Source organism: Thalassophryne amazonica, chromosome 13 (genome assembly GCF_902500255.1).
Source record: "Thalassophryne amazonica chromosome 13, fThaAma1.1, whole genome shotgun sequence".
Classification (NCBI taxonomy): Eukaryota; Metazoa; Chordata; class Actinopteri; order Batrachoidiformes; family Batrachoididae; genus Thalassophryne; species Thalassophryne amazonica.
In genome coordinates, this window is record NC_047115.1 from 4,501,505 (window position 1) to 4,526,857 (window position 25,353).

At 41.5% G+C, this 25,353-nt stretch overlaps 1 protein-coding gene across 3 annotated transcripts in view; it reads right to left on the reverse strand.

Moving 5' to 3' along the window:
* The window catches only part of prkn (parkin RBR E3 ubiquitin protein ligase), a 102,700-nt gene that overhangs the window by 47,862 nt on the left and 29,485 nt on the right, over nucleotides 1-25,353 (reverse strand). For all 3 annotated transcript variants that reach the window (XM_034184898.1, XM_034184899.1, XM_034184897.1), the window contains 4 exons: nucleotides 23,440-23,549; nucleotides 11,477-11,560; nucleotides 11,271-11,386; nucleotides 11,056-11,192 (listed from right to left, as the gene is read on the reverse strand). In XM_034184898.1, the coding sequence (XP_034040789.1) occupies nucleotides 11,056-11,192; nucleotides 11,271-11,386; nucleotides 11,477-11,560; nucleotides 23,440-23,549 (447 nt within the window). The remainder of the gene's footprint in view (nucleotides 1-11,055; nucleotides 11,193-11,270; nucleotides 11,387-11,476; nucleotides 11,561-23,439; nucleotides 23,550-25,353) is intronic.

Sequence of the window (25,353 nt, forward strand, 5' to 3'; positions counted from 1 at the left end):
GGCAAAGCAGAACCGGTCATAGAAAAGAAAAGCTCATTTCTTTTGACCCCATACTAATACAATGGCAATACCACCCAAGTCATCAGCGGCAAAACGTTTTAACTTATGGTTAAAATTTTAACCAAACTAATTTCGGACAAGTTATTTAAATTAACGTCACGTCTGAAGTTTTATAAAGTGAAAATATCAGATATATACTCAACAAAAATATAAACGGGAGCGTGCAATTGGCATGCTGACAGCAGGAATGTCAACCAGAGCTGTTGCTCGTGTATTGAATGTTCATGTCTCTACCATAAGCCGTCTCCAAAGGCGTTTCAGAGAATGTGGCAGTACATCCAACCAGCCTCACAACCGCAGACCACGTGTAACCACACCAGCCCAGGACCTCCACATCCAGCATGTTCACCTCCAAGATTGTCTGAGACCAGCCACTCGGACAGCTGCTGAAACAATCGGTTTGCATAACCAAAGAATTTCTGCACAAACTGTCAGAAACCGTCTCAGGGAAGCTCATCTGCATGCTCGTCGTCCTCATCGGGGTCTCGACCTGACTCCAGTTCGTCGTCGTAACCGACTTGAGTGGGCAAATGCTCACATTCGCTGGCGTTTGGCACGTTGGAGAGGTGTTCTCTTCACGGATGATGCAAAGGAGATGTGTTGCACTGCATGAGGCAAATGGTGGTCACACCAGATACTGACTGGTATCCCCCCCCCATGAAACAAAACTGCACCTTTCAGAGTGGCCTTTTATTGTGGACAGTCTAAGGCACACCTGTGCACTCATCATGGTGTCTAATCAGCATCTTGGTATGACATACCTGTGAGGTGGGATGGATTATCTCAGCAAAGGAGAAGTGCTCACTATCACAGATTTAGACTGGTTTGTGAACAATATTTGAGGGAAATGGTGATATTGTGTATGTGGAAAAAGTTTTAGATCTTTGAGTTCATCTCATACAAAATGGGAGCAAAACCAAAAGCGTTGCGTTTGTATTTTGTTGAGTGTATGTTTTAATTTTAAAGTAATGCACTAATTTTGAAGGTTTTAGTGAGGACATGCTGTGTCCAGGTGCATTGTGGGTAAAAGTTCACGACAGGAGAAATGCATTTGAGACACTCTGATCAGGCTCCACACGGACAACAGCATTAAACTCTTTGTATATAGTACTTAAAACTCTCGTGAATATATTCTCTGAGTTTATAGACATTGTTATTGTGTTTGTTTTATGTAAAAATGCCAGAAGAAGCCCAGGTTGCTTTTCCAAAAGCCGAGAAGTCTGTTAAATTGTGATTCAGGCCGTGTGATATAACCAGTGTCAAAATGCATAGAACACTGCCATCTACTGGTGACCGGTTATATCAGTGTTGTTGACTGCACAATTTTAAAATTATGTGTTGGTTTCCAAAAGCTGAGAGACCCCACACATGGAGATAAAAACAAATCATAGATCTGACAGGTTTAGTTGTACAGTGTGTGGTTCAGCCACACGGTAAAAACAACACACAAATTTCACACATGAACATTCCCAGGTCAGACACCTCGCTTTCTGATTGGCTGCATGTCACATTTAGCTCCTCACATCCTTCTTAACACACCACACACGGCAGGAATATCTGATAAGATTATATTTAGCGTCATCACGATTGTCGGGGCGTCCTTAAGATTGTCGGAAGGGGAAGATCGGGTCCGATATCGACCTAATTATCTTGTCATGTGAACCAGGTTTGATGTTATGACACCTCACGGAGCGACTGATTGATCTGTTATAACACCGCACCGAGCCGTTAACCGATCGGACGTTATGACGCCTCATGGAGCGACTGATTGATCTGTTATGACACCGCACCGAGCCGCTAACCAATCGGATGTTATGATGCCTCACGGAGCGAGTGATTGATGCGTTATGACACCGCACCAAACATGTTTTCACTATTATTTGATTTCTTTGTGCAACTGACGTCGTTATTCACGCATTCAAACGGCGATTCCTATTGCCACACAACTCCAACACGAGAAAGTTTTTTGACCGATAACTGATAACTTTCAAAATTGAATTTTAACACCACGATCACAAACCCAAACTGAATGAATCACCAGTTCTGTCTTTGTGCTCCCTCCTGGAAGCTCCTGTTTACTACATATTTTACTCTACTCCAGTAAAAGGAGTCTGACCACCAAGTTGCCACAAAAAACAGTCATTATTCCTTAATCGCATACAACAGTTCCGCCGTGAGGCAGAGGTCTTGGAAAATAAAGCAGGTTTGACTTATGGTTCTGATTTATAAAACAAATTTTTCTGTATAAAATAACTACATTAATGTCAATTCTGTCATTTGTACAAAGTTAAAATAACATATCTTTTAATTTTAAATAATGCACTAATTCTGAAGTTTTGTAACAAACAGACCGATGCCAAAGGGATTATGGGTAAATGATCCTCCACTAACACTGATTGGTTGACTCATTCATTCTATGTAAAAACAAACACATTAATGTGACTTCTGTGTTGGTTTACATATAAATGTGCTTTTGTAAAATATGCCATTTTTTTCATATATAAATTTTATTTTGCAAAAGCCAAAAGTCAAGTTGTAATAAGACAACCATCTGATATAACCTGATAGCACTGCTATGAACACTGCTGGTCAGTAGATGGCAGTAGAGATCATGAAAACTTGCCAAAACAACTATTCCAAATGCGTCTGCTACGTTTAATCTGTGTGGAATTAATAAACACAAACCGAATTTCAGACATCTTATATATATTACTCTGGAACAAAGATGACAATGTTGTAAAGGACAATAACCAGGACATTATACAGCAAACAGGAAGCGATTGCAGCTCACAGTGATTCCAATTGAAAATAATGGAGAAGCAGCCTGAGCTGCTTCTGGCATTTTTACATAAAACAAACACAATAACAACGTCTATAAACCCAGAGAATATATTCATGAGAGTTTTAGGCACAATATATAAAGCATTTAAGGCTGTTGTCCATGTGGAGCCTGATCAGAACATTTCAAATGCATTTCTCCTGTCGTGAACATTTACAGTCAGTACCCATAAAGCACTGCGCACACACCATGTCCACACTAAAACATTTCAAATTAGTGAAATACTTTAAAACTAAAACATACATCTGATATTTTCATTTTAGAAATTTTTAGACGTGACATTAATTTAAATTTTTATTTATTTATTTATTTAATATTTCATTCATTTAAGAGAAAAAAAAAACAGAAAAGCAGAAATAACAAAACATTACAAACCATTGAATGAAAAGGAGCAGATTGGAAGAACAAGTCTTATATATTCTGCCCCTTTTTTACAATACAATCTTACAGTATCAAGCATCATTAATCAACATAATTTAACAGATTACATTTCCATGACATGCCAATCAATCAATCAATCAATCAGTTTTTTTATATAGCGCCAAATCACAACAAACAGTTGCCCCAAGGCGCTTTATATTGTAAGGCAAGGCCATACAATAATTATGTAAAACCCCAACGGTCAAACAACCCCCTGTGAGCAAGCACTTGGCTACAGTGGGAAGGAAAAACTCCCTTTTAACAGGAAGAAACCTCCAGCAGAACCAGGCTCAGGGAGGGGCAGTCTTCTGCTGGGACTGGTTGGGGCTGAGGGAGAGAACCAGGAAAAAGACATGCTGTGGAGGGGAGCAGAGATCGATCACTAATGATTAAATGCAGAGTGGTGCATACAGAGCAAAAAGAGAAAGAAACAGTGCATCATGGGACCCCCCCAGCAGTCTACGTCTATAGCAGCATAACTAAGGGATGGTTCAGGGTCACCTGATCCAGCCCTAACTATAAACTTTAGCAAAAAGGAAAGTTTTAAGCCTAATCTTAAAAGTAGAGAGGGTGTCTGTCTCCCTGATCTGAATTGGGAGCTGGTTCCACAGGAGAGGAGCCTGAAAGCTGAAGGCTCTGCCTCCCATTCTACTCTTACAAACCCTAGGAACTACAAGTAAGCCTGCAGTCTGAGAGCGAAGCGCTCTATTGGGGTGATATGGTACTACGAGGTCCCTAAGATAAGATGGGACCTGATTATTCAAAACCTTATAAGTAAGAAGAAGAATTTTAAATTCTATTCTAGAATTAACAGGAAACCAATGAAGAGAGGTCAATATGGGTGAGATATGCTCTCTCCTTCTAGTCCCCGTTAGTACTCTAGCTGCAGCATTTTGAATTAACTGAAGGCTTTTTAGGGAACTTTTAGGACAACCTGATAATAATGAATTACAATAGTCCAGCCTAGAGGAAATAAATGCATGAATTAGTTTTTCAGCATCACTCTGAGACAAGACCTTTCTGATTTTAGAGATACTGCGTAAATGCAAAAAAGCAGTCCTACATATTTGTTTAATATGCGCTTTGAATGACATATCCTGATCAAAAATGACTCCAAGATTTCTCACAGTATTACTAGAGGTCAGGGTAATGCCATCCAGAGTAAGGATCTGGTTAGACACCATGTTTCTAAGATTTGTGGGGCCAAGTACAATAACTTCAGTTTTATCTGAGTTTAAAAGCAGGAAATTAGAGGTCATCCATGTCTTTATGTCTGTAAGACAATCCTGCAGTTTAGCTAATTGGTGTGTGTCCTCTGGCTTCATGGATAGATAAAGCTGGGTATCATCTGCGTAACAATGAAAATTTAAGCAATACCGTCTAATAATACTGCCTAAGGGAAGCATGTATAAAGTGAATAAAATTGGTCCTAGCACAGAACCTTGTGGAACTCCATAATTAACTTTAGTCTGTGAAGAAGATTCCCCATTTACATGAACAAATTGTAATCTATTAGACAAATATGATTCAAACCACCGCAGCGCAGTGCTTTTAATACCTATGGCATGCTCTAATCTCTGTAATAAAATTTTATGGTCAACAGTATCAAAAGCAGCACTGAGGTCTAACAGAACAAGCACAGAGATGAGTCCACTGTCCAAGGCCATAAGAAGATCATTTGTAACCTTCACTAATGCTGTTTCTGTACTATGATGAATTCTAAAACCTGACTGAAACTCTTCAAATAGACCATTCCTCTGCAGATGATCAGTTAGCTGTTTTACAACTACCCTTTCAAGAATTTCTGAGAGAAAAGGAAGGTTGGAGATTGGCCTATAATTAGCTAAGATAGCTGGGTCAAGTGATGGCTTTTTAAGTAATGGTTTAATTACTGCCACCTTAAAAGCCTGTGGTACATAGCCAACTAACAAAGATAGATTGATCATATTTAAGATCAAAGCATTAAATAATGGTAGGGCTTCCTTGAGCAGCCTGGTAGGAATGGGGTCTAATAAACATGTTGATGGTTTTGATGAAGTAACTAATGAAAATAACTCAGACAGAACAATCGGAGAGAAAGAGTCTAACCAAATACCGGCATCACTGAAAGCAGCCAAAGATAACGATACGTCTTTGGGATGGTTATGAGTAATTTTTTCTCTAATAGTTAAAATTTTGTTAGCAAAGAAAGTCATGAAGTCATTACTAGTTAAAGTTAATGGAATACTCGGCTCAATAGAGCTCTGACTTTTGTCAGCCTGGCTACAGTGCTGAAAAGAAACATGGGGTTGTTCTTATTTTCTTCAATTAGTGATGAGTAGAAAGATGTCCTAGCTTTACGGAGGGCTTTTTTATAGAGCAACATACTCTTTTTCCAGGCTAAGTGAAGATCTTCTAAATTAGTGAGACGCCATTTCCTCTCCAACTTACGGGTTATCTGCTTTAAGCTGCGAGTTTGTGAGTTATACCACGGAGTCAGGCACTTCTGATTTAAAGCTCTCTTTTTCAGAGGAGCTACAGCATCCAAAGCTGTCTTCAATGAGGATGTAAAACTATTGACGAGATACTCTATCTCACTTACAGAGTTTAGGTAGCTACTCTGCACTGTGTTGGTATATGGCATTAGAGAACATAAAGAAGGAATCATATCCTTAAACCTAGTTACAGCGCTTTCTGAAAGACTTCTAGTGTAATGAAACTTATTCCCCACTGCTGGGTAGTCCATCAGAGTAAATGTAAATGTTATTAAGAAATGATCAGACAGAAGGGAGTTTTCAGGGAATACTGTTAAGTCTTCTTAGTCTTTCATAGTTTCATACTTAAAAAATAAAATACATCAAGTTTAATATGTTTTTTAAATAATTTAAGCTTCCTTGATTCTTTGATTTCTTTGTTGAGGTTGTTCCATAATTTTACACCATTCACTGCAATACTCCGTTCCTTTATCTTGGTTCTGAATCTTGGTTTTTTAAAGACTTCTATGCCCTTCAAATTATAACTACTTACTCTTTTTTCAAACATATTTTGAATGTTTATTGGTAAGGTTATTCGCTTGGTACATTGTAATAATTTCAAATCAACTAAATCATGAAATTTAAGTACCCTATACTTAATGAACAATGGACTAGATGGATCTCTAAAACGACTGTTGCTAATCACTTTTAAAGCTCTTTTCTGCAAAATAAATAAAGGTTGTGTATAAGTTGTACATGTTGATCCCCAGATTTCTACACAATAAGTCAAATATGGAACAATCAATGAATTGTACAATGTTAATAATCCGTAACTATTTAATGAATATTTAACTTTATGCAAAACAGCAATGGCTTTTGCTATCTTTCCTTTTATGTAATTTATGTGTGACTTCTATGTAAAATCTTCATCAATCATAACTCCTAAAAATTTTGTTTCTTTTACCCTTTGAATATCCTTTCCATCTATTTTTAATGACACATCATTTTTTTTTACTCTGTCATTAAACAATATGGAATTTGTTTTATTAAGATTAAGTGACAATCTGTTTATATCAAACCGGTATTTAACTTTTTCCAACTCTGTATTTATCACTTGTGCTACTTCCTGTATATCTGATCCAGAGTAAAATAATGTATCGTCAGCAAATAAAATGCTACCAAGTACATTAGATACATTCACAAAATCATTGATATACAAAATACAGTTTGGGTCCAAGTACCGAGCCTTGTGGTCTCCACACATAATATTACACAATTCTGATTTAGTATTATTTATCTGAACAAACTGTTTTCTATTTTCTAAGTAGCTTTTTACCCACTGATGTGCAATCCCTCTTATTCCATATTGTTGTAACTTGTGAAGCAATCTTGAATGATTGATAACATCAAAAGCTTTTGTCAGGTCAATAAAAACACTTACAAAATAATCCTTATTATCTATTGCTGTTGATATTTTCTCTGTTAATTCCATAATTGCCATAGCTGTCGAATGTTTTGTTCTGAATCCATACTGAGCATTATTTAAAATATGTTTCTCAATGAATTTATCCAACCTTGTCACAAAAACTTTTTCCATAATTTTAGAAAACTGTGGAATCAATGACACTGGCCTGTAATTTGAAATGTTATGTTTGTCTCCATTTTTATATAATGGGACTACCTTGGCAATTTTCATTTCGTCTGGGAAAATTCCTGTTGACAGAGACAGATTACAAATGTAAGTGAATGGTTCAATAATAGTTTCTATTATACTTTTTACAGTCATCATGTCTAAATCTTCATAGTCAGTTGATCTTTTGCTTACAGTTTTTTTTTACAATATTCCTTATTTCATCTTTTCCACATTGTCAAGTTTATTTCCCACCAGACTTGATCCCACCTTTGAAAAATAATCATTAAACTCATTTACAATTTCTTTTATGTCATATATCTCTTTATTTTCCTTGACAAGGTAATTCGGAAACGTTGATTTCACTCCATCACACTTTTTATAATTCCCCATGTTGCCCTCATATTATCTTTACTCTTATTCAATTGTTCACTATAATAATATTTTTTTTGTTTCCTAATTATTGTCAATAGTTTATATTTATATTTTTTTGTATCTGTGTTCTGTTTCCTTTGTTTGCATTTTTAAAAAGCAGCTATATAGTTTTTCTCTACACAAGCGTTTTTTATTCCCTTAGTAAGCCATGATTTATTTACTCTTTTCTTACTAGTTTTTATTAATTTACAATTTTTATTATATGATTTCATCAGTATTTTCATAAATGAATTATATGCTACATTTACATCACCAACATAAACTTTAACAACATTCCATTAACTTTAACTAGTAATGACTTCATGACTTTCTTTGCTAACAAAATTTTAACTATTAGAGAAAAAATTACTCATAACCATCCCAAAGATGTATCGTTATCTTTGGCTGCTTTCAGTGATGCCGGTATTTGGTTAGACTCTTTCTCTCCGATTGTTCTGTCTGAGTTATTTTCATTAGTTACTTCATCAAAACCATCAACATGTTTATTAGACCCCATTCCTACCAGGCTGCTCAAGGAAGCCCTACCATTATTTAATGCTTCGATCTTAAATATGATCAATCTATCTTTGTTAGTTGGCTATGTACCACAGGCTTTAAGGTGGCAGTAATTAACCATTACTTAAAAAGCCATCACTTGACCCAGCTATCTTAGCTAATTATAGGCCAATCTCCAACCTTCCTTTTCTCTCAAAAATTCTTGAAAGGGTAGTTGTAAAACAGCTAACTGATCATCTGCAGAGGAATGGTCTATTTGAAGAGTTTCAGTCAGGTTTTAGAATTCATCATAGTATAGAAACAGCATTAGTGAAGGTTACAAATAATCTTATGGCCTCGGACAGTGGACTCATCTCTGTGCTTGTTCTGTTAGACCTCAGTGCTGCTTTTGATACTGTTGACCATAAAATTTTATTACAGAGATTAGAGCATGCCATAGGTATTAAAGGCACTGCGCTGCAGTGGTTTGAATCATATTTGTCTAACAGATTACAATTTGTTCATGTAAATGGGGAATCTTCTTCACAGACTAAAGTTAATTATGGAGTTCCACAAGGTTCTGTGCTAGGACCAATTTTATTCACTTTATACATGCTTCCCTTAGGCAGTATTATTAGACGGTATTGTTTAAATTTTCATTGTTACGCAGATGATACCAGCTTTATCTATCCATGAAGCCAGAGGACACACACCAATTAGCTAAACTGCAGGATTGTCTTACAGACATAAAGACATGGATGACCTCTAATTTCCTGCTTTTAAACTCAGATAAAACTGAAGTTATTGTACTTGGCCCCACAAATCTTAGAAACATGGTGTCTAATCAGATCCTTACTCTGGATGGCATTACCCTGACCTCTAGTAATACTGTGAGAAATCTTGGAGTCATTTTTGATCAGGATATGTCATTCAAAGCGCATATTAAACAAATATGTAGGACTGCTTTTTTGCATTTACGCAATATCTCTAAAATTAGAAAGGTCTTGTCTCAGAGTGATGCTGAAAAACTGGGCCTGGATGGATCACCTCTTCCGCCGACGCCGCGGGCCTGGATGGTTCGCCTTCTCCACCAACACCGCGGGCCTGGATGGGTCGCCTCCTGCGCCAACGCCGCGGGCCTGGATGGTTCGCCTCCGCCGATTTCGCGGGCCAATTAACTTGTCCAAAATTAGTTTGGTTAAATTTTTAACCATAAGTTAAAACTGTATGCCTCTGGATGACTTAGGTGATATTGCCGGCTTGTTAGTAGGGTGTCAAGAGAAATGGTCTCATTTTGTTTGTGTTTTGTGACCAGCTCTGTTTGTAGAGGATAGTACTGTATGTCTACTACAAACATTTAACAGGCAGGCACTAAAATATTTGATATCAGACTTTAAAAATGATTAATAACTGTTAAAGCTTTATTCACTAAGCTTGCAAAAAATATGTTAGCGTTCTAAAAATTATCGGACTAAAATTTATCAGAAGATAATTGAACCGATGATGGTTTTTAAAGTTGCATGAAAAGCTAATCCAATAATGTAAACGTTAGCTTCGATAATTAGCGGTTAGTGGATTAGCAGAACTGGGCCCACCACTGGAAATAGTGCAGCATTTTTATTTTTATCTTCATTTTACATACAGTCCCAACTTTTTCTGATTTGTGGTTGTTTCTGTTCCATTTCTGAAACTACAGAACTGCTATAAAGAAAAGTGTTAACATTTTATTGTTCTTTCAAACTCTGTAGAACAAACACAAAAACACCAAACTCTTACGAAGAAGGAAAAAAATACACAAAAGTGCAGGAAAAACTTAACAATGCAGACTGATTTGACTCATGATTTTTGAAAATAATAAGCCGTAACTTACTTTGAAATAAATGAAACGCAGAAATGCAGCCGAATAACTTTGAAAAATAACATAAAAATTAGCAGCTTGTATTTTTATTCTGACTAGAGTTCATTTCCTCTTTTTTTCCTCCTCAGTCACGTTTTGTGCTTGAACATTAAACAACTACATTAAGTCATCTAAAATAAATATAAATATTTATTTATATTTATTTTAAATATAAATATTTAATATATTTAATATATATTTAATATTTTATTTTAAGCCTGTTAAAGTTCAGAGTTCTCAGCTGCTTTATGTGATTTCTGCTTCTGAACATCACTGCCGAGTTTCTCCACATCAGGTTTTTTTTTTTTATCACACGTGTGTGATTTTTAGAATGTTCATTCATACTTGTATATTATCATTTTTTAAGGAATTTTATTTCATTTCATAAATTCAGTATAACTGTCACTGACACACACACGGTGTGAACAGGACGTACCGACAGATCAGTCCAGGGAGAAATAAAGGCAGCGCCTCCTTTTGTTTCTTATAACGTGTTGTGTGCGCGCTCCACTGACTGAAGCAGCTCATACACCTCCCCCGCCCCCTCACCTCTCCCTCCTTGCAGCAAGCCAACTCAGAGACGGCTTTAAGCAAAAACGCCGCTATTTTTTTGGCCTTCTTTTTCAAAAATTGACCACCCAAATGACAGCAGGACGGCTTGCTACCTAAAACTTTGGTTCCTGCTCCCATGAACCTTTAATCCCGTACTGTCCCAATCATGTGATAAATATCAAAGTTGACTCCCATCTTGTGGGAATCCCACGGGAATCCCGTGACCCGTGGGATTCCCGAAAGAATGTCAGCCTCTAGTACAGAGCAGGATTAGCTGGACCAGAACCAAACATACCTGCACACGGCAGCGAGTAACCTATGATGGGATGATGGACAAACTGCCGCTCATTTAGTCGAGTCTGACAATACTGACGGAAACAATCGAGACAGATCACGTGACGCTCTGCACACTGGAAGACCAGGATGACGTCCCTGACAAAGAAAGACCAGAAAGATGTTGACACAGTCCAGAGCTAACGCTAACAGGAAGTGCTGGTGTGTGGAAGTCACATGATGTCTGTGCAGGCGATGCAGGGGACGCCTCTGATGTTGGTCCTGATGAGGTTGAGGGCCACAGAATGGTCGTCATCCGAGGTTGGATGGGATGCACACTTGGTGAAGAACTCCTGCACACAAAGAATCAGGAGACACTGAGGGAACTACAACTCCCACAATGCCACTGACTGTAATGACTTTATATAAACATGCCACCTTACCGCTTCATTTCCACGACAACCCTCAGATTGACAAATACCATGGAGACGACCCCGCAGAAGAATATCATCCCAGCTGGATGGACCCTGAGACAGAAAGATTATGTATCGTTATTTTATTTAGTCAAAATATTTCCTATAAACCTTTTGATTGATCAAGGAAACACATCTGCAAATCTGCTGTAAAGGTTCAATTTCACCGTCTGACCCTTTCTGTGGCTCACATACTGACATCTTTGTTCCCAATGTGACACAAAAACCTGTTCAAAGGTTCTAAACAAAACAAAACATAAACATTCTCAAATAAATGAACTGAGAGGACACAAACATGTGAATGAATGAATTTATTCAACACACACAGTCCCCCAGTTCAGCTAGTTAACAGTCTAATGGCTGTGGGAAAGAAGGAGTTCTTGAACCTGGTGGTTCTGCATCTCACAGTCCTGAACCTGTGGCCTGAGGGGCGGAGTGTGAATAGTCCATGTTGGGGGTGAGTGGGGTCTTTGATGATGGAGACAGCTCTCCTGTGGACTCTGTGGTGGTAGATGCTCTGCAGAGAGGATTGTGGGGTCCTGGTGATCTTAAACACAGTCCTTATCACTCTCTGCAGGCGTTTGCGGTCCCACACAGTAGAGCTGCCATACCACACAGTGATACAGGGGGTCAGGACTGACTCAATGATGCAGCTGTAGAAGTTGCTGAGGATCTTGGGTGCTATCCCAAATTCCCTCAGCCTCCTCAGGAAATACAGCCGCTGCTGAGCCTTCTTCACCACCTGTGTGGTGTTGAATGTCCAGGTCAGGTCATCGCTGATGTGGACCCCCAGGTACTTGAAGTTCCTCACCCTCGCCACCTCAAGACCTCGGATGAACAGCAGCTGGTGAGGCCTCCTCTCCTTCCTTATGTCCACTATCATCTCCTTGGTATTCACCCTTGAGGGTGAGGTTGTTGTCTCCACACCACGTCACCAGACTGTCCACCTCCCTCCTGTAGGCTGCCTCGTCTCCGCCAGTGACGCGTGCTATCACGGCGGTGTTGTCGGCAACTTGATGATGGGTGTTGTTGGGGTGGGAAGCGACACAGTCATGGGTGAACAGGATGTGGAGGATGGGGCTCAGGACACAGCCCTGTGGGGTCCCCATGTTGGTAGTGATGGTGGCTGACGTCCTTCTCCCAATCCTGACAGACTGTGGCCTGCCAGTCAGGAAGTTGAGAAGCCAGTCACAGAGGGAGGGGTGAAGTCTGTGGGCTAACAGTTTGTGGGTGACGACAGTGTTGAAGGCGGAACTGTAGTCGATGAAGAGAATCCTAATGTAGGAGTCTTTATTTTCCAGATAAGAGAGGGAGATGTGAAGGGCGGTGGCGATGGCATCTGACGTAGACCGGTTGTGCCTGTAGGCGTACTGCAGTGGGTCGGTGGTGTCCAGGATGCAGTTATAAATGTGAGACAGTATTACTCTCTCGAAGCACTTCATAATGATTGAAGTGAGTGCTACTGGCCGGAAGTCATTCAGACAGGATGGGGGGCTCTTCTTGGGGAGGGGGACGATGGTGGTGGTCTTGTAGCATCTCGGGACGATGCATTGCCTGAGAGAAAGGTTGAAGATGGAGGTGAGAACATCAGCCAGCTCGTTAGCACATACTCTGAGGGTGCGTCCTAGTACATTGTCTGGCCCGGCAGCCTTCCGGGACGGACGCTCCTCAAAGCTTTGTGTACCAGGGCTGATGTGACGACTGGCGGGGGAGGGGGTTGAGTGTTCGGGGTGTGTCTGTATTCTGTAGAGGTGGTGGGGGTGGGGCTCTCAAAGTGGGTGTAGAAGGCATTGAGGTTGTCTGGCAGGCTGTCCGACGAGCTGATGGTGGTGGTTCTGGAGCTGGTCCTGAAGTCTGTGATGTGATCCAGACACTGCCACATTCTCCTGGGGTCAGCATTAGAGTAGAAGTCCTCCGTCCTCTCTGTGCTGTCTCTTGGCCGCTCTTATGACCTTCTCCAGTCTGTACTGTGCAGCCTTGTACTCGGCTTCGTTGTCAGATCTAAAAGCAGCAGTCTGAGCAAGCAGCAAGTGCAGCACCTCTCTGTTTACCCAGGGCTTCTGGATGGGGAACTTCCTCACTTGTATGGTGGGTACGATGTTCTCAACACAAGTGCTGATATACCCATATATATATATATATATATATATATATATATATATATATATATATATATATATATATATATATATATTCCTCTCTGCACTCGACCCCCATGGCCCCCTCTGCAGGTGGTGAGCCCACAGGAGGGCGGGCCCACATCACTCTTTCGGGCTGAGCCCGGCCGGGCCCCATGGGCTCAGGCCCGACCACCAGGCGCTCGCGCGCGAGCCCCAACACCAGGCCTGGCTCCAGGGTGGGGCCCCGGCTCCGCCATACCCGGCGACATCTTGGTCCTTGATTTTTTTACTGGTCATAGGAGCTCCTGAACTGCCCTTAGTCTGACCCATCACCTAGGACCTGTTTGCCTTGAGAAAACTGTCCGACACCTCAGGAGGCGGAAGCAGCTCTCCACCAGCACTGTCTACGGTGCGAATGGGGAGCTGTCGACCCTGACTGGGGATGTTGTCGGGCGGTGGAAGGAATACTTCAAGGATCTCCTCAATCCCATTGTCATGTCTTCCGAAGAGGAAGCAGAGACTGGGGACTCAGAGGCAGACTCATCCATTACCCAGGCCGAAGTCACCGAGGTGGTTAGAAAGCTCCTTGGTGGTAAGACTTCTGGGGTGGATGAAATCCGTCCTGAGTACCTAAAGTCTCTGGATGTTGTGGGACTGTCTTGGCTGACACGCCTCTGCAACATCGCATGGCGGTCGGGGACAGTGCCTCTGGACTGGCAAACCGGGGTGGTGGTCCCTCTGTTTAAGAAGGGGGACTGGAGGGTGTGTTCCAACTACAGGGGGATCACACTCCTCAGCCTCCCCGGTAAGGTCTATTCCAGAGTACTGTAGAGGAGAATTCGACCGATAGTCAAACCTCGGATTCAGGAGGAGCAGTGTGGTTTTCGTCCTGGTCGCGGCACACCGGACCAGCTCTACACGCTCCATCGGGTGCTTGAGGGTTCATGGGAGTTCGCCCAACCAATCCACATGTGCTTTGTGGATCTGGAGAAGGCATTCGACCGTGTCCCTCGGGGCACCCTCTGGGGGGTGCTCCGGGAGTACGGGGTCCAAGATCCTTTGCTAAGGGCTATCCGGTCCCTGTACGACTGCAGCAGGAGCTTGGATCACATTGCCGGTAGTAAGTCAAACCTGTTTCCTGGGACGTTGGCCTCCGCCAGGGCTGCCCTTTGTCACCAGTTCTGTTCATTATCTTTATGGACAGAATTTCTAGGCGCAGCCAGGGTGTAGAGGGGGTCTGGTTTGGGAACCACAGAATCTCATCTCTGCTGTTTGCGGACGATGTGGTTCTGTTGGCTTCGTCAAATCAGGACCTTCAGCGTGCACTGGGGCGGATTGCAGGCGAGTGTGAAGAGTCCGGGATGAAAATCAGCACCTCCAAATCCGAGGCCATGGTTCTCGACCGGAAAAAGGTGCTTTGCCCTCTTCAGGTCGGTGGAGTGTCCTTGCCTCAAGTGGAGGAGTTTAAGTATCTCAGGGTCTTGTTCATGAGAGAGGGACGGATGGAGTATGAGATCGACAGACGGATCAGTGCAGCATCTGCAGTGATGGGGGTCGCTGTATCGGACCGTCATGGTGAAGAGAGAGCTGAGTAGGGGGCAAAGCTCTCAATTTACCAATCAATCTATGTTCCGATCCTCACCTATGGTCATGAGATTTGACTCACGACCAAAAGAACGAGATCGCGAATACAAGAAGCCGTCCTGTGAGACCAACACGAAGGTGGTTTTGTGCCGCGTAATGAACAGCTCCGTGGCGCGTCCCTCCGCTTTTCTTTCCATGAAAAAAAACTCCTGTAACAGTGGAATGTGCCAAAAAAGTGCTGATGTCCACGCCTTCTGCCTTTTTGTGAAAGTCAGACGACATCCCGGATCAACAAAGCCTTCACGTTGGAAATGATCTGGTTGTTTCAGCGGGGTCTGAGCCTGTTGATCGGCGCTCGGAGCGCGGCGCACTCTCAGCAGTTGAGGGCGGTCTTTAAACCGCCTGGAGCACTCCTTAATCTGTTTAATCCCCATAAAATCGTCCCTGAAAGCCATATTAATTTTCCAAACGGTGTCCACCTGGAGGTCTCTCACAGTTTCTGGAAAAAAATTGATGCCAGCAAAGCTCCAAATCGTTCAGAAATTTATTCGCAATAAAAAATGACGAGAGGTGTGGACCACTGCTCACACAAAGCCTGTTCATAGGCGAATGACGCAACGGACAGGCCGTGAAAAAAACTCACGCATGCGCACGAAGGTTCAAGCTTGGCTGATGCAATCACACGTGATTCAAATCCATATGGTTTTTGCAAAAAATAAAAAGGTACGATACTTTTTAGACAGACCTCGTAAATGCAGCCAAAGCCAAATGCATGTTGTTTTCAAACTCCAAATCTAAATCACAGAATTTGCCAGTAATCACCTCTTCTCACAGAGTACAAATGGAACAAGTGCCTCAGTACAGATATCTTGGGATTTCAGTTGACGACAGTCTCTCTTTTACATCTCACATCCAGCAGCTGGCAAAGAGACTGAAAGTAAAATTAGGTTTTTACTTTAGGATCAAGTCTTGTCTGTCGTTTGAGGCCAAAAGAGATTGGTTGCGTCTACTTTTATGTCTGTGTTGGATTACGGTGACGTAATCTACATGAATGCTTCTGTTCAAAGCCTGCGTGTTTTAGATTCCGTTTATCATGGTGCCTTAAGGTTTGTCACCAACTTAAAATCTCTTACTCATCATTGTTTGTTGTATTCTCGTGTTGGTTGGTCAGAAGAGTCTTCTCGAAGAAAAAGCCACTGCAATCTTTTAATTTAAAAATGTATTTTAGGCTTGCTTCCCTCAAATCTCCAGGTTTTTATCAGCACAAAAGCCGCAGGTAGTTATCGTCTGCGCTCCCAGGATCTGCTGTTGCTGTCTGTTCCTAAGGTCAGAACAGAACGGAGAAAGAAGGCTTTTAAATTCGCCGCGCCCTTCACCTGGAACAACTTACAAAATTACCTGAAACTTCAGGAGCTGGTCTCTTTAAACACTTTTAAAGCACTACGACATGACTTGGAGGCTGAAACATCAGTATGTAGATGCTTGGACAGATGATCACATGATGCTTATTTTTAACAACATGTTTCACAAGTATCAATGTTTGTTTTATCCCGTTTGTCTCTTTTGTTTGTTTTAACTTTGTCTCTTTTGCTGCCTCTCTTGGCCAGGACTCTCTTGGAAAAGAGATTTTCAATCTCAATGAGCTTTTCCTGGTTAAATAAAGGTTTGAATGAATGTTCTACCCAAGTGCAATACGGGTATTGAATGCACATTAGCCTTCAGTCTGCACTGTTCATTGCATTTATTTTTATAAAGGTGAATGCAATGAATAGTACAGACTTCTATCTATATACACCTACTGGCTCCTTTTAAATACATGTATATATTCTTATTTGTCTTTTTATATTTACTTTTTTTACACCTTTGCACTACGGGAGTTGTTTTTTAATTTCGTTGTACCTTGTGTATAATGACAATAAAAGCATTCTATTCTATTCTATTTCATGGCATGTGCACATTCAGCTTCAGCCAAGCCTTATAACAAAATCATCTTTTACCAGCCAGAGGAGTCATGACCATTTAAGTAGACTTTTTATAGCTGTCAAAATAATGTGTTCTGATTAATTATAGAACCTGTAACACATCAATAATTTTTAACCTTGATTCATCGTACTTCCTGATGCCCTTTGACCCAGCCATTATTCTGTCCACGCTAGTTTTGTAAACATCAGTGTCAGGCCCAAAACTTTTTCAGAGCACCAATGAAAAGTAACACCAAATCTCATTAATGTGTTCATCAATAATGAATCCAGCAATTTTAACATTCAATGAGCAGATTTTAACATGAAAATGTCTCAGATTCAATAAGATTACACGATTCTCAGCTTTTTCACATTCCCCTCATTTAAGCATCACTGAGCCCTGATACAGCTGGTTGGAGACCTATGTGACATATGTAACAGAAATAACATTGCTGTGGTTTTCCCACAGAAACTGACTATTTAATTAGCTAAGTGGCTAGTTAAAGGGTTGACCTGATTTTGTCCATTGGTTGAGTTCGATGTTCGGACTTTAAAAGTAATGTATATACACTCAACAAAAATATAAACGCAACACTTTTGGTTTTGCTCCCATTTTGTATGAGATGAACTCAAAGATCTAAAACTTTTTCCACATACACAATATCACTATTTCCCTCAAATATTGTTCACAAACCAGTCTAAATCTGTGATAGTGAGCACTTCTCCTTTGCTGAGATAATCCATCCCACCTCACAGGTGTGCCATATCAAGATGCTGATTAGACACCATGATTAGTGCACAGGTGTGCCTTAGACTGCCCACAATAAAAGTCCACTCTGAAAGGTGCAGTTTTATCACACAGCACAATGCCACAGATGTCGCAAGATTTGAGGGAGCGTGCAATTGGCATGCTGACAGCAGGAATGTCAACCAGAGCTGTTGCTCGTGTATTGAATGTTCATTTCTCTACCATAAGCCGTCTCCAAAGGCGTTTCAGAGAATTTGGCAGTACATCCAACCAGCCTCACAACCGCAGACCACGTGTAACCACACCAGCCCAGGACCTCCACATCCAGCATGTTCACCTCCAAGATCGTCTGAGACCAGCCACTCGGACAGTTGCTGAAACAATCGTTTTGCATAACCAAAGAATTTCTGCACAAACTGTCAGAAACCATCTCAGGGAAGCTCATCTGCATGCTCGTCGTCCTCATCGGGGTCTCGACCTGACTCCAGTTCGTCGTCGTAACCGACTTAAGTGGGCAAATGCTCACATTCGCTGGCGTTTGGCACGTTGGAGAGGTGTTCTCTTCACGGATGAAACCCGGTGCACACTGTCCAGAGCAGATGGCAGACAGCGTGTGTGGCGTCTTGTGGGTGAGCGGTTTTCTGATGTCAATGTTGTGGATCGAGTGGCCCATGGTGGCGGTGGGGTTATGGTATGGGCAGGCGTCTGTTATGGATGAAGAACACAGGTACATTTTATTGATGGCATTTTGAATGCACAGAGATACCGTAACGAGATCCTGAGGCCCACTGTTGTGCCATACATCCAAGAACATCACCTCATGTTGCAGCAGGATAATGCACGGCCCCATGTTGCAAGGATCTGTACACAATTCTTGGAAGCTGAAAATGTCTTGCATTGTTCTTGCATGGCCGGCATACTCACCGGACATGTCACCCATTGAGCATGTTTGGGATGCTCTGGACCGGCGTATACGACAGCGTGTACCAGTTCCTGCCAATATCCAGCAACTTCGCAGCCATTGAAGAGGAGTGGACCAACATTCCACAGGCCACAATTGACAACCTGATCAACTCTATGCGAAGGAGATGTGTTGCACTGCATGAGGCTCATGGTGGTCACACCAGATACTGACTGGTATCCCCCCCCCCCCCCCCCAATAAAACAAAACTGCACCTTTCAGAGTGGCCTTTTATTGTGGGCAGTCTAAGGCACACCTGTGCACTAATCATGGTGTCTAATCAGCATCTTGATATGGCACACCTGTGAGGTGGGATGGATTATCTCAGCAAAGGAGAAGTGCTCACTATCACAGATTTAGACTGGTTTGTGAACAATATTTGAAGGAAATGGTGATATTGTGTATGTGGAAAAAGTTTTAGATCTTTGAGTTCATCTTTGAATTCATTGATTTATTCTGCCTTACAGAAACCTGGTTACAGCAGGATGAATATGTTAGTTTAAGTGAGTCAACACCCCCGAGTCACACTAACTGCCAGAACGCTTGTAGCACGGGCTGAGGCGGAGGATTAGCAGCAATCTTCCATTCCACCTTATTAATTAATCAAAAACCCAGACAGAGCTTTAATTCATTTGAAAGCTTGACTCTTAGTCTTGTCCATCCAAATTGGAAGTCCCAAAAACCAGTTTTATTTGTTATTATCTATCGTCCTCCTGGTCATTACTGTGAGTTTCTCTGTGAATTTTCAGACCTTTTGTCTGACTTAGTGCTTAGCTCAGATAATATCATTATAGTGGGCGATTTTAACATCCACACAGATGCTGAGAATGACAGCCTCAACACTGCATTTAATCTATTATTAGACTCAATTGGCTTTGCTCAAAATGTAAATGAGTCCACCCACCACTTTAATCATATCTTAGATCTTGTTCTGACTTATGGTATGGAAATAGAAGACTTAACAGTATTCCCTGAAAACTCCCTTCTGTCTGATCATTTCTTAATAACATTTACATTTACTCTGATGGACTACTCAGCAGTGGGGAATAAGTTTCATTACACTAGAAGTCTTTCAGAAAGCGCTGTAACTAGGTTTACGGATATGATTCCTTCTTTATGTTCTCTAATGCCATATACCAACACAGTGCAGAGTAGCTACCTAAACTCTGTGAGATAGAGTATCTCGTCAATTGTTTTACATCCTCATTGAAGACAACCTTGGATGCTGTAGCTCCTCTGAAAAAGACAGTGGACTCATCTCTGTGCTTGTTCTGTTAGACCTCAGTGCTGCTTTTGATACTGTTGACCATAAAATTTTATTACAGAGATTAGAGCATGCCATAGGTTTTAAAGGCACTGCGCTGCGGTGGTTTGAATCATCTTTATCTAATAGATTACAATTTGTTCATGTAAATGGAGAATCTTCTTCACAGACTAAGGTTAATTATGGAGTTCCACAAGGTTCTGTGCTAGGACCGATTTTATTCACTTTATACATGCTTCCCTTAGGCAGTATTATTAGACGGCATTGCTTAAATTTTCATTGTTACGCAGATGATACCCAGCTTTATCTATCCATGAAGCCAGAGGACACACACCAATTAGCTAACTGCAGGATTGTCTTACAAACATAAAGACATGGATGACCTCTAATTTCCTGCTTTTAAACTCAGATAAAACTGAAGTTATTGTACTTGGCCCCACAAATCTTAGAAACATGGTGTCTAACCAGATCCTTACTCTGGATGGCATTACCCTGACCTCTAGTAATACTGTGAGAAATCTTGGAGTCATTTTTGATCAGGATATGTCATTCAAAGCGCATATTAAACAATATGTAGGACTGCTTTTTGCATTTACGCAATCTCTCTAAAATTAGAAAGGTCTTGTTTCAGAGTGATGCTGAAAAACTAATTCATGCATTTATTTCCTCTAGGCTGGACTATTGTAATTCATTATTATCAGGTTGTCCTAAAAGTTCCCTGAAAAGCCTTCAGTTAATTCAAAATGCTGCAGCTAGAGTACTAACGGGGACTAGAAGGAGAGGCTCCTCTCCTGTGGAACCAGCTCCCAATTCAGATCAGGGAGACAGACACCCTCTCTACTTTTAAGATTAGGCTTAAAACTTTCCTTTTTGCTAAAGCTTATAGTTAGGGCTGGATCAAGTGACCCTGAACCATCCCTTAGTTATGCTGCTATAGACTTAGACTGCTGGGGGGTTCCCATGATGCACTGAGTGTTTCTTTCTCTTTTTGCTCTGTATGCACCACTCTGCATTTAACCATTAGTGATTGATCTCTGCTCCCCTCCACAGCATGTCTTTTTCCTGGTTCTCTCCCTCAGCCCCAACCAGTCCCAGAAGAAGACTGCCCCTCCCTGAGCCTGGTTCTGCTGGAGGTTTCTTCCTGTTAAAAGGGAGTTTTTAATTTCCACTGTCGCCAAGTGCTTGCTCACAGGGGGTCGTTTTGACCGTTGGGGTTTTTACGTAATTATTGTATGGCCTTGCCTTACAATATAAAGCGCCTTGGGGCAACTGTTTGTTGTGATTTGGTGCTATATAAATAAAATTGATTGATTGATTGATTGATTTCATACAAAATGGGAGCAAAACCAAAAGTGTTGCGTTTATATTTTTGTTGAGTGTAGTTTGTTGGAGTGGGGGGGTTCATGAGTATAGGGTACCAGGTCTGATGCAACATGCAGTCTCTATATGACCAAGACCAAAATAGAAGCTGTGTCCACCTTCTCGAGATTGCATCGCACCTGTTCCCGGGGTGTCACAATCCTATTTTGATCTTCACGAAAGGGATTTCAAGGCACAGTCAGAGACCAGAGGGTGTCCAGTCTGGTGACATCCATCTTTGCTTTTTGCGGATGATGTGGTTTTGTTCATCTAGTGGTGACCTTCGATGCCACCGAGCAGGTTTGCAGCTGAGCGTGAAGCAATTGTGATGAGAATCAGCACCTCCAAATCTGAGACCACTCTCAGAAAGGGTGGATTGCACCCTCTGGGTCAGGAGAGAGAGTTACTGTCCCAAGTGGAGGACTTTAAGTATCTTCAGGTCTTCTTCACAAGTGGGGATAAGGTGGATCATGAGATCGATAGATGGATTGGGGCGGCTTCTGATGTTTTACGGATGCTGTATCAGACTGTTGTAGTGATGAAGGTGCTGAGACTCTCAGTTTACCAGTCAATTTATGCTCCTGTCCTCAACTATGCTCATGAATTTTGGGTAATGACCAAAAGAACAAGATTGCGGATACAAGTGGCAGAAATGACATTCCCCTGTCGGGTATCTGGGCTTAGACTCCTGGACAGGGTGAGAAGCTCAACTATCCAGGGGGGGACTCTGAGTAGAGTTACTGCTTCTTCACATCTAAAGGAGCCAGTTGAGAATGACTGGGCAACTGGTGAGGATGCCCCTGGTTGTCTCCCGAGGGAGGTCTTCCAGGCACGCAGGCTTAGAGAAATATTTTTTGAACCTACTGGTCAGGACCAGTAGCACCAATTGTGTTACTGGTCCTTCTGGACCAAGGTCGTGGCCCCAGGTATTTGGAAGCTCAGAGCCTCAGACAGCGAGCCTTAGTGTAGCATTAATCATCACATCACGCACGTGTCTTCAATCAATATTGTATTTATAAATCTATCGCATGATAGGTTGTTTGCATTTTGTGTTGAATGTATGTAAAGTAATAAACATTTGCTTACCTGATCCTCTGCTCTCATCTGAAAGTACTGTGCACCTGATACTTCGCCCTCTAATTCTGGCATTGTGCTCGTCTTATGCAGCCCAAACAGCTGTGGAAGCTCTATAATATCTGATTTCTTTGGGCAACAATTATATCTGTTGCTTCTCAGACTAGTATGATCAAAATTTTATGATGGTTGAAGAAAATAATGTTAAAATATTACATCACATTCAGATTTTATAGCAAAATACAACAGCTGATCTAAGTTAACTTTTTATGTGTCCATATATGGGCATGCAGTGTTGCTATAGTAACTCTGGCTGAATCTGTCTGTGGACCGGCTCTGCTTTGCTGCTCTTTCTGTGCGCTGTTCCTGTTAAAGCCGTTCCATTTAAGCTTCTCCTTTGTTAACTGAGCTTCAGTCATGACGTTAGTGGTGTGACTGAGTGGCACAGCGTGGGTCCTTGTAATCTGCCAACAGCCGGTCAGTTATTTAAGGCGCAAGATTGAAAAAAATCATCGGCCTTGTCGAACACTTTTAATCACTAGACTGTCAAGATTTTTAACTCAACATCAGTCTAGCAGGGGAAAATATCAACTAGACATAAGTCAAAAGTTACTGGCTTGTGTCCTTGGACCAGTGGATTTCTCTACCCCTGGCATCTTGAAGGAGACCCAGAGGAAGACCCAGGACACGATGGAGGGATTATATTTCCCAGCTGGTTTGGTAATGGCTCGGGAAGAGTTACAGGACTTGACCGAGGATAGAGAAGTGTGGGATGAGGTGCTTAGTCTGCTTTCTGTTTTCCAATGTCAGAGTTGGTTGCTGATTTGAGTTAATCTGGCTGAGGGTTTGTAGAAGTACTCACTGAGCAGAGTGTGAGCGTCGTCTGTCTGCAGCTTCCACAGCGAACTCTCAGTTTACCTGCTCGGATACACCTGCAGCTCTTACAGTATACAAAGAAAGTACTGCGACCACCTGCAGGACAAAGTACACAGTCAAAGGAGTACACAACAGGAGAACAGCTGAAGTACTGATGTACTGCTAGAATAATGACATATCATCTGTCAGTTCTTCTGCATCAGTGGGTAGACAGTATGTCAGTACTTTAATAACAGGCAGTACTGTCCTGCAGCACTGCGACAGACCGGCATCCTCTCCAGGGGAAACACAGCCTCCCACCCTATGACTGCTGGGATAGGCTCCAACCCCTAGTACCTGGAGGGATCCCAAGCAAACTCGGGGAAATAATGCAAACTCTACACAAAAAGGACCAGGAAGGATTCAAAACCATGACATTCTTGCTGTGAGGTAACGGCGCTAACCACTAATCCACTGGGCCACCAGAGGACAAATCTTGTTTGATGTACAATGACAATAAAGGAATTCTATTTTTAGACATTTAATTATGAAGTAAAGTGACAGAATTTTAATGCATCATTTTAATCAGTCATCGGCAAATATGGAAGAGCAGTTAGCTCAGCGGGACAGGGACTTGGTCGACCAATACTGAGATCTGGGTCCAATTCCTGGTCACACTGCCTGTCTGTCCATGTAGAAGTACTTCGTCTGCATGGTCAGCTGTAATTACTCACTTGGACATGGTTGGGTTATGTGAAACCTGGCTCAAACCCACAGTTGTTCTTCCTTTGAATGAAGCCTGCCCACCAGCATATACATTTAGTCACATCCCTCATGATGCGAAGCAAGGCGGGGGTGTTGCTCTTATTTATAAATCTAGGTTTACCTTATTAGCTGTTGGGGGTTACAAATATAACTTGTTTGAGCATCTGAATTCATTCATCATTCCTCAGAATTGAGTGATTCCATATTTTTTTTCCCTCTGCTTGGTCTAAAAAAGTAACAGTTACTGACTGCCACAATTTGTTTTCCTGATTTCTTATAGCGTTTCTTAAAGCCATTTGAAATGACTTTAGTTTTGTGTCATGTCTATGATCTGCTTTTTTTCTACAAAATTAAACAACTGAATGAACATCCTCCGAGGCCAGTGATTCCATAATTTTTGCCAGGGGTTGTATATCATGGGTTAAAGCAATAAATTTTCATCTGACTGAAATTTTTTTCCTGGCAAAAATCAATGCCAGCAATTCCCAAAAATGTGGCTTAGTGGGGGCACACACTGTTTTTTCCTCAATAAATACAATAAACGCATTATACAGCATATAAATCTATTCTAAACAGCCTCTAAGGAGAGACAGACAAAGAATAAAAAGAATGCAAAACTTGAACATAAAGGTACATAAAACAGTGGTGGGGGTGGGGTGTAGTCTTGATTCTGGGGGGTCTGGGGGATCTCCCCCAGAATTGTTATTAAAAAAAGCAAGTCAAATTTTGTATATTCTGGTGAATTTTAATGGGTATGAAGCCCTCTGAAACAAAGAAAACTCACTTCAATCTGTCAAGTAAAAACACAGTATGGGGGTCTGGGGGATCTCCTCCAGAATTGTTATAAAAAAAGCAAGTCAAATTTTGTATATTCTGGTGAATTTTAATGGGTATGAAGCCCTCTGAAACAAATTAAACTCACTTCAATCTGTCAAGTAAAAACACAGTATTGATTATGGGGGTCTGGGGGATCTCCCACAGAATTTTTTAAAAAAGCAAGTCAAATTTTGTACATTCTGGTGAATTTTAATGGGTATGAAGCCCTCTGAAACAAAGAAAACTCACTTCAAACTGTGAAGTAAAAACACAGTATTGATTATGGGGGGTCTGGGGGTGCTCCCACAGAATTTGTTTTAAAAGAGCAAGTCAAATTTTG